This window comes from Lytechinus variegatus, chromosome 9, assembly GCF_018143015.1.
Source record: "Lytechinus variegatus isolate NC3 chromosome 9, Lvar_3.0, whole genome shotgun sequence".
In the NCBI taxonomy this organism is placed as follows: domain Eukaryota; kingdom Metazoa; phylum Echinodermata; class Echinoidea; order Temnopleuroida; family Toxopneustidae; genus Lytechinus; species Lytechinus variegatus.
Window position 1 is genome coordinate 31,841,253 of NC_054748.1, and position 16,808 is coordinate 31,858,060.

The window sequence follows — 16,808 nt, forward strand, 5'->3', positions numbered from 1 at the left end:
TCCAGGTGCTGTAATAAAGAAAGGTGGGCTTGTCCTAAAAAATAACTAAACGTATGGATCATGACAAAGTGCAATACCACCGTTTAAATCAGGATACTTATATCGCTAAGGTTCATTTGCATTCTATCATGTCTTATGCCCTATTAACAGACAGTAGATGGACTTCCTGTTACCAGCCTCGATGGCCTAGATTTGGAGGTGGATACAGATGTACCTATGAGTTCTCTGCTTTGATCAGGGGCTATAGAAGTCTTTGGCGGTCCAGCCATTACCAAGCAGTCATGCCATCGAACGCTAGATTCTTTTCATTCTTCTATTACTCCCTTAGTTACTATTATGCATGGATTGGTGAGTTACCATATACATGTTGAGAGTTATGGTCTGGTGGATCCGACCCACGCTTTTGAGAGGGTCAAAGGTTCGATTCCCAGCCCATGGCGTAATTTTGTGCAGGCAAGTGAGGCTATTGGGTGCCCTGCAGGATTAATTCCTTGAATGTCCGAAGCGCTTTTTATTAGCTGGAACTAAAGTAAGATTAATAATAGAAAATGTGCCATTGAATAGGCAACCAGTCAACGCCTTCTAAATTTTGTATATTATCACTATGCACCATGACCATGAAGCGGCAGTTTCACCGCCGAAACTCGCTCCAGACCGACAGAGGCTATCACGTTATTACCAGTGACATGCCATCGGAGTCCGTTTCGTTCATGGGGCTGCAAGCACTGCCGTCACAAAATACATCCGGTGCATCTCTTGAACTTGAACAGTGTCACTGCGCTATGGTTCTCAATGAAGTCGTGGGGATTGTCGTCATCGCTTGGCAATTCGGGGGGGGGGGGGATATACATATATATATATATATATATATATATGTCGTCACGTGATCTGCGATTAAAGGAGTAAATTCATGTCGGGTAACCATTTACTTCACCTGGGTGAGTGTCGTATATAATATGGACACATTTCTTGAAATTAAAACTGGGAGCAGGATTTGAAACCACGACCATCGGATTAACCTGATTAATAGACGGAGTCATGATCACTAAACACACACCATGATGCTTCCATTTTATCAAAACTTAAGTCATCTACATCTAACTGGTTTGAATAGTGTTCAGAATGGTATCCAGTCAGCAATATGAAAGCTAGGTATATACATGCACAAGGGGAATGTACATCTAATGAAATATGTCGAAATCTAAACTGTATATACATGTATGACGCGTGGCTTAAGTGAACTTTCTACTGATCTTTTTTTTATGTGAGTTCATCTATAATTCAGCTTAATTCCTTGCATTCATTTCCTCTCCATCAATTTATCATGTTTAGTAGTTACTCATGATGTAATTGCCATTTTATATAGAGAGAGATGTCTTACCCCGTTTCTACTGCTGTGGACTTGCTGGTGGAAACTTCTGTAGGCTTTACGAGCTACGTCGTCCACGGGCTCACTGCTTTGGATATAGGCGACCATGGTGGGGTATGTATATGTCACCAAACTGAAAAAATGCAAATCATAAATTTTACTGTTGTAGCATTTCCATTATTATAGTAATCCGCTTTTACACGGCACATAATACATCGGAACGACGTCTCCAACATGTCCAAGGAAATCACATAAATATCATTTTCTGGTCATCGGATTCTTACTTGCCGTTTGCCCGCAAAAAGGCACTACGGAGTTTTCGCAAACCTCTGCAATGCGAGATTAGGTTACACGATAGTTAACGATTAATCATAGACTCGATTTTCAAAATTGATTGCACATTATAGTCAATAGATTCAAACGTAGAAAACTGTTCTAAAATCATTGCTAAGCTTCGTGGTACAGGCCCTATAGATCTGCTTTTCGTGTGCAAAATTCGCTCATGCGTTACCAGCATGCCATTCCAAATTGTTGAAATCCCACTTTCATGCATGTAGGCGACTAGTCATCATAGCATATAATGCCTGCCTGAGCTCGCGGCGAGACTGTACCAAGGCTATCATGACTCCAGCTAGTTGGGGACATTGATAAGAAAGTGGCTATTCAAACAAATCGAGTACATATTGAGTGAGGATAAACTTACTAAATTAAGGTTAAGAATAGATCAATGCAGTCCATCTAATCGATATTGCATTTAAAGTGGATTATTGGTGGATCACTGGCAATTGATTCCATGGGTCAGATCATCTCTCCAGCCGAAACCATTTCCCATGCGTTGATATGTACACAGCATATGCAATAGGCCTGTACGTCTGAATATCATCCGAATTTGCGGCGGTTTTTCTTTTGCTTGCTTCTCCTACACGAACGATATGCCTCTAGCACACAATGTAATGGGCATTATGTTTACTTTCCCCAGAAATAGGAGATTTGATTCAAATTCCGGGGGGGGGGGGCTTCCATTGGTGAGTAGATACCAGGCGCGACCATGGGGTTCGAAAAACACTTTTAACAAGGGAAGCAAGTCTTTTCCAGATCATGAAAATGCATCTCTTAACAAGCATTTGGCTTGTGAAACACTACAAGTAGTGGAAATATATCCCTCTTCAGTATTTTAAACATCGTTTTTGACACCCTCATAATGTTACATAGGCCTTTACGTAACGTACTTGCCCACTCTTTCCCATTTTACGCGTGGTCGCCTCTGGTATCCACTCATCAATGGAAGTTGGCCCCCGGACGGCCTCTGGAGCTCTGGGAGGAACCAAATGTGGCTCTGGAAAGTCGCCCTAATTTGCATTGCAGGACAGAGTTGTACGACCATGACGGGCCCAAAAGTCTCTTCCAAAATCAACTCCCGTCTTAAATAAGCGTTCGCGTTCTCCAACGAAAGGTCTGGAATATATCCACTCTTTGAGGGGTATTAAAAAATATACAATGAAAACAACAAATACAGTAATTATAAATAGATAAAAAATGATATGCAAAAATATTAGTAAAGACCTTTAAGATATTGTAAAACTAAAGAAAATGACGCTGTAATCAAATACAAAATTTCTGTTTTTCATTTATGATCATTTGGGCAGTAAGCGAAAACATTTTTTTCATCAATTATTGCTTTATAATCATGATAGAAGTAAGGCTGGTAAAAGATGGACACTTCTTGTAGAAATGCACAGTTTTTCTGATAAATTTACTATTAACTAATCAATTTAAATATTTTCCGTAGGTTTAAACTGACTTTCCGAATTTCATATGACAAGGTTTTACGAAACGGTCTTCGGTGATATCCCTGTAGAATCAGACGGGATTAGTTTTGTGAGATTAATTTGATAGACTTGAAAAAAGAATGATAACCCAAGGGACAGGCATCCAAGTGGTTTCGATCTTTTGTTTCATTAGCATAATTTTCTGATTGAAATCTTTGTTATTTATAGTAAGTTTTGAAATGGACTAAGTTTCCAATTCTTTTCGATTTCTTGGTAATTTTATAGGATGGTTTTGGGGTGATCCGCATATCAATACTCTGGATGGGAGGAAATACACCTTCAACGGCCTTGGTGAATACATTACGTTGTCTTACAGTCACGGTGATCCATTCGTTTTACAATCAAGAACTGGCAAGGCTTTTAACAACAGTGAACCCGTTGAACACGGAACGGTCTTCATAGGGTTCGCTGCTACACAAGATATCACGAAGGTACGTGTGATGCAGTATTCATTTCATACAGTTTATTCATTACAAGAACAATTGTGAGAAGTCAAGGATCGTCTTGATGTCATCCAATTTGGTTTGACCTTTCAGAGACTAGATAGACCTTTAACTGTACTTGGATAGTGAAGCAAAAATATTTTGAGGGGATAATTGTTTTGATACTTGTTTTGGTAACATAGTTATTACGGTATAAAGGTATTGAGTAGTTATTTAGTATGTTATCATTCAGTGGGTCTATATTTCTAGATTAAAGAGAAATTCCAGTAGTTGCAGTTAACACTGATTTCATGAGAAAGTCTGTAAAACAAGGCTTAATTGCCAGTATATCATCGAGGATCTAGATCTGGTACAGTTACATTAACTGGACTTTGTGAAATCTTGAAATCTACACTGAAAAATGTTCACACCGAAAATCCCCAACACAGATAAGCGCACGTGGGACAATGTATAATTATTGCTTAGGGCGTCGGGCCCGACGCCCTACCCGAATCCCGTGCTTATTTGCTGATTTCTCAGCGATTACACAATTTCTTCCAGAAACCTTTGGCACATGCGTTTTATTTATACAAACAGACACTTTAGTGGTCATTTCATTGGATTCTGTACGAACTCATTTTGATATCGTTACCAAAACTAGCATTTACCTTTAAACTAGCATTATGGGTCAGGAAACTTGCCAGGTTTGAGTAGTTGAGGACTCGAGATGGCGCTATTGGTTCGTATCTGCTTTAAGGTTTGGAACGCGGAAATAATCCACCATGCTACATAAAGATAAATCAATAAACAAACACAAATAATAGCATGTACAACTGGATTCACATTTTACAAGTTTTTAATATCATTTTACTGTTTTTCTGTTATTTTGATCTTCTTACTCTTTTCAAGAAATCTCAAATTAGTAACTACTACTCTCTTGAAATCTGAGAGCAAAGAAGAATTACTATTTTTTAAAAGTGAAATGAGTCAGCATAAAAGCCCAATGAATCGGATATTGTGCGAAAACCAAAATTATTTTCAGAAAGGCCATGTTTCCATTTCCAACACCGTGGCCAATCAATATTTTTTTCTGATTAATTTGAATATACACATTAATCTGGTTATTAATGAAATAGATTAGTTCCTGCCATTATGAAATCACATGTGGACAATGCATCAAAACATGATGTATACTTTCGATTCGTTTTCAATTTGTCACATTCTTCTGCAAGTGACATCCTATCTTGCCAAACATATAACACCATAGGGTGTAAATTATTTCTGAATCTACAAAATATGTGAAGATATGTTTTTTTTTATTTTGTAATGTCAGTTGAGTCACCGGTTTTAGTTCAAATCATTTATCTTTTTGCATTGGCTTATCACGGTGATTTTCAGGCTGAGCAGTGTTTAATTTATCAAACCAATATTTTGCAAAGCAGTTTTAATTTAAGCACATTGAGATAAGATACAAAGAGAATTCATCGACAGTTGGTCTGTATTACTTTCAGTGTTTCCATAATCCTTTGTCACATAAATGGCTTCCTTTTACTATACCCTTATCGTACCATTTTCTAAAAGACAATAACTAGTTTACATGTGTAATATTTGAATTTTCCTACATTATTTCATTTTCAAATTGAGTTACTTCAAATATATTAAGATAGTAAAGTTCAGCCCATGAAGTGAGTAAGTCTGTATAAAATGTGGGTACTGAATATTTCTTTACATATTTCAATTTTGTCTACTGGAGAACAGTAAAATTGAATGGATAATAGTATACCGCCTAATTTATGTAATCAAGACTCACAAATATATTTCTATGGTGGTTCATCACCTCTTACAATTATTGGTAACCAGGAAAGTGTGTGTGATATAAATCTAAGATTTATGTCAATCATGCCAAAGCTCCCAAATTGGGATGGATTAATGATGTAAGCTCTTGTCGCTTTTCTCTTTTATAATTCCCATAAATGAATTATTTATTTTATTAAGTTCTTTGGTATAACTTTAAGGGAAGATGTAGCATGTGCCTAAATATATCTATTGTGATATAAGTAACATTGTGATAATAACTATTCTCCCGTAATATGGTAGGTCAGATTTCTCAACTTCCAAATATTTATAATATGCTTGATTTTATCTATCTTGACAGGCCTAATAAGTACATTAAAGTCATTTGTGTTCTTGCATTATACAACCCCAAGATATGTAATTGGTTCATCAGATCATTCCCAGTTGCATATGCCATTTGTTTCATTATAATTTATGTTAAGTGGCATAACTTTAGTATTGTCTAATGTACGTTTTAAGCTTAACTGTATACGTACGTTTGATTTTTACGTTTTAATCGTAAAATGCAACTTTACATTCCTTTTTTATTTCACTGTACGCTGATTTCTGTGCTATTTTATTATTTAACATTGATCAGGTTGAATTCCAGCTGAACGACAACAGGACAGAAATGAGTATTCTTGTTAATGGTTCCTCCATTAATATGACAGATTTCCTAAATGGTAAGCATAGAATATTAAAGATTGATGGTGATGATGATGACGACGACGATGATGATGATAACGATTATGATTATAATGATGATAAAGATAACGATGATCGTTACGATGACATCTGACGATCTAGTTAATGCCTTGGTTCCTCCATTAATATGACAGACTTCATAAAGTAAACTAAAAAAAAGTTTGGAAATCTGACTTTGATCGAAAATCTCTCCTGGGTTAAAAAAAATATCAATATGTAATAGTATCACTGAATAGATCATATAAATTTCTTTAAAATTATACCCTACATATGATTATGGTTCACATGAAGGTGCAGTGCATTCAAATGTGGGCCAAGGTCAAAATTCAAAAGTTGCAAAATTACACAATATTGAAAGTCATTCTTCTTTTTTCCGTCGTGATGAGTGATTTTCTCAGCGGTTTCTTTAGACATTGATCGAAAAACCCTCCTATTTTTTTTATAGTAAATATCAATGTGTAATTGATAATAATGAATAGATCATTTAATTATCTTTAAAATGATGCCCTATATGATTTGATTATGGTTTACATGAAGGTGCAGTGCCTTGAAATGTGGGGCAAGGTCAAAATTTAAAAGTTGCAAAATGACACAATATTGAATGTCACTGTTCTATTTTCCGTGGTGATGAGGGAATTTCTCAGCGACGTCTTTAATTGGTTTCATGCACCTTAACATCAACATTAAAATGGACTCAAACACACCTCTGCACAAGCAAACACATAACAAACAAACCATGACTCAAACCATTATATTCCACAGAACCATCAGTACATAAACCACAACAAAACATTAAAAAAATGATGAAGCAGGGGCTTGATTTGATTTGATTTTCATTTCTATTAACACTAACACAGAAGAATCGTGTTCTGTATTGACCCTTTATCAGTGTTCATGACTATTTCTGCTCTTTTTGCAGCTTTTCAATTCAGACCTCATCCAACACTTTTGATTCCTGTTCTTTTCGTGATGGCATGATCATAACAAGCATGGTATCATTTCAAAGAAAATGAAATGATCTTTTGAATAATATGAACTATGCATTGTTTAACATTGGGAGTTAGGAGAAATTGATGGAAAAACCCAGATTTCCAAACTTTTTTGAGGGGTTTATTTATTGAATTTTGACAAAGATGACGGTGACGGTGGTGGGGTGGTGGTGTCGATGATACTACTTAATGATAATGACGATTTTAAAGTGTTGGTGTTGTCTTACTTTGTGGTTAATGGTGCCTCCATAATGTGCCAGATCCCCTAAACGTTAAAATAAAGTATGAATAACGATTTTGATAGAAGTTCTGAAAATATCTCATAGAAAGGCTAAAATTATACCAATGATAAAACGGTTATGATGAGGAGGACGGTTAAGATGATGATGATTATGGTAATGATGATGATCATGATGGTGGTAGTGGTGGTGATAATGATAATGGTGATGAAACTGATATGATGATGGCTATGATTGTTAAGATCACGATGGTGATCATGACGATGATGATGGCCTTGGTATTGATGTTGGTATTTTAAGCTCTGAAGTGATCGTGTTGATGGTGGCTAGGAAGTTGCTAAGAACTGGGGAGCGTTTCATGAAAGGACTTGTCGGACGTTTTATCCGACAGTTACTATAGTAACAATGCTTCTCAACCAATCAGATTCCAGGAAAGTTGTCAGATCTGACAACTTGTCGGACGAAAATATTGGTGAAACACCCCCCTGTAGTCAATATGACTACAGATAAGAAAAGCAATAACTTAATGAATATAACTTTAAAATATGCCCCCAATGAAATTGAAAAAAAATCAGAATACTTAAATGAATCCAAATGATATGTAGGCCTACCCAACAGCTAATGCCAAATGATGAATCTTATAATCTCTCTATGTTCATACCTAGATGGATATGACTCGCAGGATCCGACTTTCATCTTATCCTTGGATAATGAGACCGAATCCGAGGATGAGATCAAGGTCACAGCTCTCTTTCAACCTGAAGGCTATTCGAGTACGTCCTTTACAGTGACCTTTAAGAATGGGATCTTGGATATAACCGTCATGGTCCCGCCTGAGTATTCTGAGAACGCAACAGGGAGGGGTCTGCTTGGTAAGCCATCTACTCTGACCCACTCGTCAGCGATAGTTTTAACCCTAAGTCATGTAATTACCATAACTATGTAAGATGTAAAAAAAACATAATTAACACAAACAAATATTGAACATTTATTTTTCCAATTTTACCCAACGTTATTTTATTTGATCAGTTTCTAATTCTAATTATCTTCATTGTTAAAAATGGGGGAAGAATCATAACAGTAAGCACAGTTTACCTGTTTTAAACGAACATGGTGTTCCACAGAAGTCGAAGAATGTGAAATGTAGAGTTATTTTTTTATGACAAGTATCTGCATGTGGTGTATTCATCGTCTGGCAGCGTTACAGGAAGTCTTATTCCCTTAAGTAGTGTTTTTCGAGCCGAATCCCCAGTCGTGCCGGTAGAACATAAAACTCGGCAAAATCTGTTTGTGATTATGTATTTGTAGATTGCCAGTGCATGATGTCAAAGAGATCGGGTCAAAATTACAGGTTTCGTCGGATGGATCTGAATCAGAAGCGATGCTTTTGCTACAAAAAAAAGTTTTGGCCATGATGAGTCAATTGCAATTTATGTAGAATACCGTTCATGATACATCTGGGCTAATGGCCAAAATGGGTATTGTCATTGGCGGCGGAACCCGAAAAAAAAAGGTTATCAACCATTTTTTTTTTTTTTTTTTGGGGGGGCACCTGAGTTTAGGGCAAGGGGACCAGGAAACAAAATTTACAAGCATGAAAATAAAATATAGTTATTAACCAATTTTTTTTTTGGGGGGGGTACCACCAAAATTTTTGGACAAGCAAAAAAAAAAGGAAAAAAAGGTTACCAACAAAAAATTGAGGGGGAACCCCCTGTTACACCCACAAATGTAATATTCGCCCACAAATGTAATAATGCCCACAAATGTAATAACACTTTACCCACTAATGTAATAACACTTTACCCACAAATGTAATAATTTTGATCGCCCACAAAAGTAATAACACTTTACCCACAAATGTAATAATGCCCACAAATGTAATAACACTTTACCCACAAATGTAATAATGCACTTTACCCTCAAATGTAATAATGACTTTACCCACAAATGTAATAAATTTGAAGTGATTTTTGGAGAATTCGTTCTAAACTAATATCCTATAATAATACGTTCATATAGCACAAAAGTTCAAAGTCTTTTTTCCAGACCCGGTTAATGAAATATTACAGTACAAGTCCAAGTCTTTTTCCAGACCCGGTTTTTCAAAATTATAATATACGTCCAAAGTCTTTTTACCAGACCCGGTTGTTTCAAAATTATAATATACGTCCAAAGTCTTTTTCCAGACCCGGTTAATTCAAAAATTATAATCCAAGTCCAAAGTCTTTTTTTCAGACCCGGTCGTTTAAAAAATTATAATATACGTCGGTGAGGGGTAAAGACAACACTCTAAGCCCAAGCATTTTAAGTGGGTTTAATTTTGAAGATTGGTCTCAGCTGTCATTTTTTTTTCAATAACCGGGTCCAGACGAAAGACTAAGCATAATACTCGTGTTATTCCACAAGAATAAGAATATGAGTCTTTTGTTTTTAGGATTGTTTAAATCATTTTTAAATCACCGGGTCTGGAATAAAGACAACGCTCTAAACATGTGCTTTTCTACATGCATGGTCTTAATTTGGAGGATTGTTGGTTTTTAGATTCTTTGTTGGGGGTTGAGTTTTATTGATTTTTTATTCCTGAAATAATTGTGTCTGGAGGAAAGTCGATCTTCGACAATCGGTCTTCATGTTGTTCCACAGTAATTAGATTATTGGGTATTCGTTTTAGAATATTTGTAAAAACTATTTTATTTTTCAAATAGTAACCAAGTCTGGAGAAAGGATGTCTGCTTTACCCACGCGTTATTACAATGTTTTGTAGGGGTAGTAGTATTATTTAAAAAAAAAAAAAATTACTGGGTGAAACTTTGGAAATTTGGTCTTAGATTTGAAGTTTTTCAGTTACTTTTTTTAATAGCCGGGTCTGGAGGAAAGAGTACGTTTTAAAACTCGTGTTATTCCACGAGAATAAGAATATAAGGTCTTATGTTAGAAGATTTTTTTTCGTAACTGTTTTAGGTCTGGAATAAAGACAACACTCTAAACCTCTTTTAAAACAGGTTCTTAGGTTGAAGGTTTGTTTGGTCTTAGACTTTGATTTTTTTTTTTAATTCTTACTATTAGCGTTTTTTTTTTTGAAGAAAAAAATGGTCGGGCTGAAAGACTACGCTATATCCAGCATTAATAAGATTATGGGGTCTTTATACTGTTTTTAAACTGTTATTCATAATGTTTAAATAACAGGTAACCGGGTCTGGAGAAAAGACTACGCTTGATTCTCAATTTACTCTTAGTGCATATATTCAAAATATACACCGTATAAGTTGAAACAACAACAAAGACATTAATTCCACCAGTTTTAATTAACTGGGTCTGGAGAAAAGACTAAGCTCGATTCCCATTTTTTCCACAGAAATATCATTATCGTATCTTAGTTTGGACTTATATTATAAATTTTGAAATAACTGGGTCTGGAAAAAGACTTTGGATTTATATTATAATTTTTGAAACAACCGGGTCTGGAAAAAAGACTTTGGACTTATATCACAATTTTTGAAACAACCGGGTCTGGAAAAAAAAGACTTTGGACTTTTATTATATTTTTTAAACAACCGGGTCTGGAAAAAAGACTTTGGATTTATATTATAATTTTTGAAACAACCGGGTCTGGAAAAAAGACTTTGGACTTGTACTTTGATGTTTTATTAACCCGGTCTGAAAAAAAGACTTTGCACTTTTGTGCTATATGAACGCATTACTATAGGATTTTAGTTTAGAACGGATTTGCCAAAAATCCCTTCAAATTTATTACATTTGTGGGTAAAGTCATTATTACATTTGTGGGCGATCAAAAATTATTACATTTGTGGGCGTTATTACATTTGTGCGTAAAGTGTTATTACATTTGCGGGCGTTATTACATTTGTGGGAGTTATTACATTTGTGGGTGCAACACCCCCCCCCCCGCTTCCACCCCTATGGTTATTGTTGGATGCACTTGGATGAGCTAGTCTTCAAGTTCTGGTCCCACTGGCCGATGGACACAAAACGTATTCAAACGGATACAGCGGACAATAAATTTCGGAATGGTTACATCCGTCTTCATCCGCTACAGACAATGGCGCAAAATGGTCGAACGATGAAATCACAGTGAACGAATGCTAGGTGGATATAGGGCGTGTGACACACCTATGCAAAGAATGTTTACATCCGTTTTCATCCGCTACAGACAATGGCGCAAAATGGTCAAACGATAGAATCACAGTGAACGAATGCTAGATGGATATAGGGCGTGTGACACACCTATGCAAAGAATGGTTACATCCGTTTTCATCCGCTACAGACAATGGCGCAAAATGGTCAAACGATGGAATCACAGTGAACGAATGCTAGATGGATATAGGGCGTGTTACACACCTAGATGCAAAGAATGGTTACATCCGTTTTCATCCGCTACAGACAATGGCGCAAAATGGTCGAACGATGAAATCACAGTGAACGAATGCTAGATGGATATAGGGCGTGTGACACACCTATGCAAAGAATACACGACGGATACATACCGTTTTCAATTGGATGGCAAGATTCTCTTCCGTTTTACATCCTCTCTGCATCCGTAAGTACAGTGGGACCAAGCCGTTACACCTTTTCATTTGAAAGAGGGGAGGTCGAAAGATTTGTCTCGGGGACAGGGACATCCAGGAACCATGACAATGATGCACGTTCGAACGACTCCATGGCCTTGCAGTACGGGGATCGACATAATCATTTTTGTTTCCAAACGAAAGAGTGCGGAAATGGCTTTCTGCATCGTCAAGGGTATATCCACACAGGAATTTTCTTCTTCTGATGTTTTATGAATCTAAATTGCCCTATGGATCTTACGGGGTTTCCTTGACACTTGATTAGGGTTTTGGGGTCTGGACAACGCATTGTCTATCCTACTCTTTTGTGACAAACTTTTCATGCGAGGACATGAATAACATGTTTTGTTATTCATCTTCCTGAAGTCCTAAATAATATGTCCTAAATAATATGTTAATAATATCTGATAGTCGGCTCTATCAGGCCATTCTCGATCGAAGGCTAGTTCATGGTGTAACAGAGACAATAGTCCCCTTAATCCGGTGTAATCGCATCATTCATACATTCATAGAAGGAATTTAGAGAAGGCTCTGGTCGGAGAACATGGAAGGTCAATACAATTAGCATAAAAAAGACCGCGAGAATTTCATTAACTGCCATGGCCAAGCGAAGGCAACGATCGTTTGTAAATCTTGTTTTAATGAATGATGAAGCGGATTTTTCTCCAAACGTTTGGTCGAGCGCAAACAAATTTGGAGCTGATATATTTCTTTCTTTTTACCCAACTTAATGTACATTTTCTTAGGTAATGTCAATGGAGATAAAACAGATGATTTTCTTTTACGGAATGGAACGTTACTTACCGATCAACCCGGGAGAAATCTAACAGAAGAAGAAATATACCAATTCGGACAATCATGTAAGTTGTCATGCTTTATTGGCACACGTGTATTCATGCAGATGATGTTGATGAAGATGATGATGACCATCATATGATGGTGATAATGATGATAAGCAAGATGGCAATCATTTTAATATTGATAATGGTAAGTATGATATGTTGGTATCTATAATGGTGATGATGATGATAACGATGTTGAAGACGATAATAAAAATGACATTGCCAATGGTTATTATCTTGACGATGACGATGATCATGACGATGACGATGATCATAATGATCATGTCGAGACGATTAATTCCGTGGTTAATGATAAAAATGATAATGCTGACGACAATGATGACGACGACGAAGACGATGATTTTGATGACGATAAATGGTAAGCTCGACCTGATAGTCATCTATCACGAATCAAAACAGCCATTAAACATGTTAAACCTCCTTACCTAACTGAACAGAGTTCTTTCTCTACTCCTAAAGGGATGATAACGAAGAACGAGTCGCTGTTTGAATACGGTGATAGGGACTGGAGTTACTACAACCCGAGTAACTATACACCAATGTTCTTAGACGCCCTGCTCGCCCTCGACCCAAACAGGACCAGAGAGGCCCGGGAGACTTGCGGGGATGACGAAACGTGCCTTTTCGACTTCCTCGCCGTCAACCCCGAATTGGGAAAACAGACGATGGACACCGGGAACCAACTCGACAACGAACTCGTAAACCTTGGTGAGATTCGTCATCGCTATCATTAATCCCATATAATGAGTATTATCATACATTCCTGTTTTTGTTTTACACATGATTTCGTAATATTGACATTTTCACATTGGACTGACACTATAAGAGCACAAATACATTAAGGTGGCAGCTGAAAATGGGCAACCAGCCATAATTTTACTTAATTACGTCATGCATTTTTTCAATATATAATTTTATATGAATTTTCATTTTTCTGGAATATAAACAGCAGCTAACACCGACAGTCTTTAAATATAGTAAGCCTTGAAATTATGATTACATGACATGATTTTTCTTTAAAGGAATTGAAATAGTTTTAATGCGAATTCGAGTACCATTTGTGATTAATATGAAATTAATTTTTTTTCTTTTTTTTGTAATTTTATAGATAATTTCCCTCCGAACATAACAAGCGTCATGGAACTTACAGAAACAGATGCACTACAGGAGGATGACGTTCTCTTCGTGCAAGTGGGCGTGAACGTTACCTTAGAGATTACTGCACATGATCCTAACGATGATGACGTATACTTTACTTTCAACGATACAACTCCAGATGGCGCCAATATCAGCGCAGGTGAGATATTTACGCGTGCGAGTGCGTGTGTGAGTTTTATTGTTTCTTACACTCCTTCTATCGCCTGAAAAATGATTAGTTTTTATTGACATTTCCAAAGATATATTGTAGTCGCATGAGTGAAATGAAGTTTGAATGATTACGCGTGCTCTATCATTGCTCTCTCTTTCCCTTCTGTCTTTCCCTATTTTTTTTAATCCAATTCCTGTCGTTATCTTTCGACCTTCTCTCTCAATTTCTCTCCCTTTCCCTTTTGTCTTCCCTTTTTGTATCTGTCATCTCCCTCTTGCCGTAATATCTCACGTTTTCCATTTCTGCTGTCTCTCCCACCCTGTCTCTTTTGTCTGTTCGTCCCTCTCTGCTCGTCTCCCTGCTGTTTCCTCTTATCTTAACACTTTTTCTCACATTCTTTCCCATTATATCTCACTTTTCTCCCCACCTAACATCTCTCGCGTAGATGGTATTTTCACCTGGACACCCACTAATCTAAACATCTCCTCCATTGAGATCATCGCGATGGACAACCGAGGCGCAGAGACTTCCCTCTCCTACAAAGTCCTCATCTGTCAATGCGAGAACGATGGCGAGTGTGATTTCGAGAGCCAAGCCGAGGGACAGGACCTCAATGCTAATGGCTTTGCTGTAAGTACATGTATATTCATTGACGAGCTTTGCTGGGGGAGGGGGAAAATCGTTAACAGAACACAAAAAGTAGGCCCAGTCACATCTTTCGAATCGTAGTGTTGAAAAAAGCCTTAAATAACGCGTTCGTGCGACATGAGGTATTGCCGGTTGTAACAGAGCCTCTGTTAGCGCATCTTCTGATGTATAGTGCTTTAAACGTCCACTTAAGTTTGTTCTGTCGAATATGAAATAAAACAAATTCAGTTGAATTGAATAGAATTTTAGCCGTCCGCACTGATCTAATAACGCTGGATAACTGACATTGGTACTGACGATTTTTAAGTACATTCCAGATGACGAGATAATGAAAAGACGAGTTAAGAGACGAAAAGACGAGTTGTTGGAACTCTGAAAGCAGACTAATTTGGGACAAGATGACGGAACTCGGAAAGCCCCCTTTGCAAGGTTCAACAACTCTTCATATATATTTGTCCATGTCCAAAACAAGCTGTCTTTCCAAGCTCGTCGTCTTATCTTGTCCTAAACAGGTCAACCAGCTGAGTTTCAAATAATCATCATTTTGTCTTTTAATCCACAACAAGCCGAGTCGCCCATTTTCAACAACTCGTCATCTTGTCTGTTGTCCCAAATGAGTTTTCTCATTCCAACTCACAATCACATATGTGTTTCATCTGCAGGTATGATATTCTTCAACAATTGTTAATTATTCATTAAACACACATAGTTTGAGACCTTTTCAGCATTTTTCATGAACTAAGTTCACTCAAAGCATTCACATTTAAAAGAGCATAGAAATCAACGATTTTTTTTGTCTACATGAATGTAATGATATTCAGGTGGTCACGTGCAACTGCACTGGTGGGTGGTCAGGTGACCACTGTGACGTGGACTACGATGCATGTGAGGGTAGCGGGCCTTGTTATGAGGGGGTTCTCTGCTACGATGAGCCCCCGTCCTCAGAGGAAGAATACAGATGCGGGCCCTGCCCTCCTCAATTGACAGGCAACGGGAGTAATTGCTTCGGTGAGTTATAAGAGAACCCAACCAATAAGGAAAAAGTTGTTTTTAGAGGAAAAGGGAAACAAAATAGAGAGACAGATGGGTAAAGTTTGAACAATATATCATTAAGAGTTATTGATTTTCAAAAAGTTGTAACACAGTGAAGTCATTACTTCTACGTGGACATTGTTGGTATCATTGTGAGGTAGCGAATCGACAACTCTTTCATTTTCTCCAATGCACAAAGTGGTTTGAATGTTTTTTTTTTATAAAGCTTTACTTCAAATTATATCTTTCTTGCACGAGGACATGAAAAATTAGCTATTTGCGTTTCCAGTATTTTGGTTACTTTTCCATGGGAATCGGTACTCGTGAGAGAATCACAAATGCATGATAAATAAGTACACAGCCTGTATCGGAAAGTTCTCTTGAAGTGATGAACAATAATATTGCAGTCTTTTTTGTTTAATAAAGAGTAAGCTATCGTCATGCGTAGAATATGTGATGTATAATTGATTTCTCTTGTCCCAAAATGATTTACAATTGCGTACAATAACAATATTTCCTCAAATCTCCTATCTTCATACGTTAAGACTTCAACGAATGTGCTGAAGATGACACCAACGAATGTGACCAGATTTGTGAAAATGAGTTGGGTTCCTACACATGCTCTTGTGAATCGGGCTACAGGCTTGGCCTTGATCAACGTTCATGTACCTGTAAGTTAATGTGAGAGAATCTGTAAGGATAAACCAAGTGTGAATGGGGTAGGATAGGGTGTGTGTGCGCATGTGTTTTGGTACGTAGGGGAGGGTGGGTGTGTATGCGCGTGTGTGTGACAAAGAGGATAATTTCGTAGGTGTGTGTGGGTAAGTTGATTGGTGGGTGGTTTTGTGTGGGTGAGTGTGTGAGTTCACACAAATTTGCGAGGGTGGGTGAAGTGTATGGCAGTGTGGAATGAAAATTTCTATTTGCGGGTTTTTTGTTAACTGTATGCCATTAAATTTGACTAACTAAGCTTTGAAAATG

The 16,808-nt window shown here is 37.2% G+C and overlaps 1 protein-coding gene across 1 annotated transcript; it reads left to right on the forward strand.

Annotated features, from left to right (window-relative positions):
• The first annotated feature begins 128 nt into the window (after positions 1–128).
• Positions 129–16,512, forward strand: LOC121421969 (mucin-like protein). Its single transcript, XM_041616770.1, has 11 exons — positions 129–348; positions 1,367–1,483; positions 3,424–3,629; positions 6,052–6,136; positions 8,052–8,258; positions 12,722–12,835; positions 13,298–13,546; positions 13,947–14,135; positions 14,593–14,777; positions 15,617–15,803; positions 16,373–16,512. The coding sequence occupies exons 1-11, from the start codon at positions 129–131 to the stop codon at positions 16,510–16,512; spliced, it is 1,899 nt and encodes a 632-aa protein (XP_041472704.1).
• The last annotated feature ends 296 nt before the right edge of the window (positions 16,513–16,808 follow it).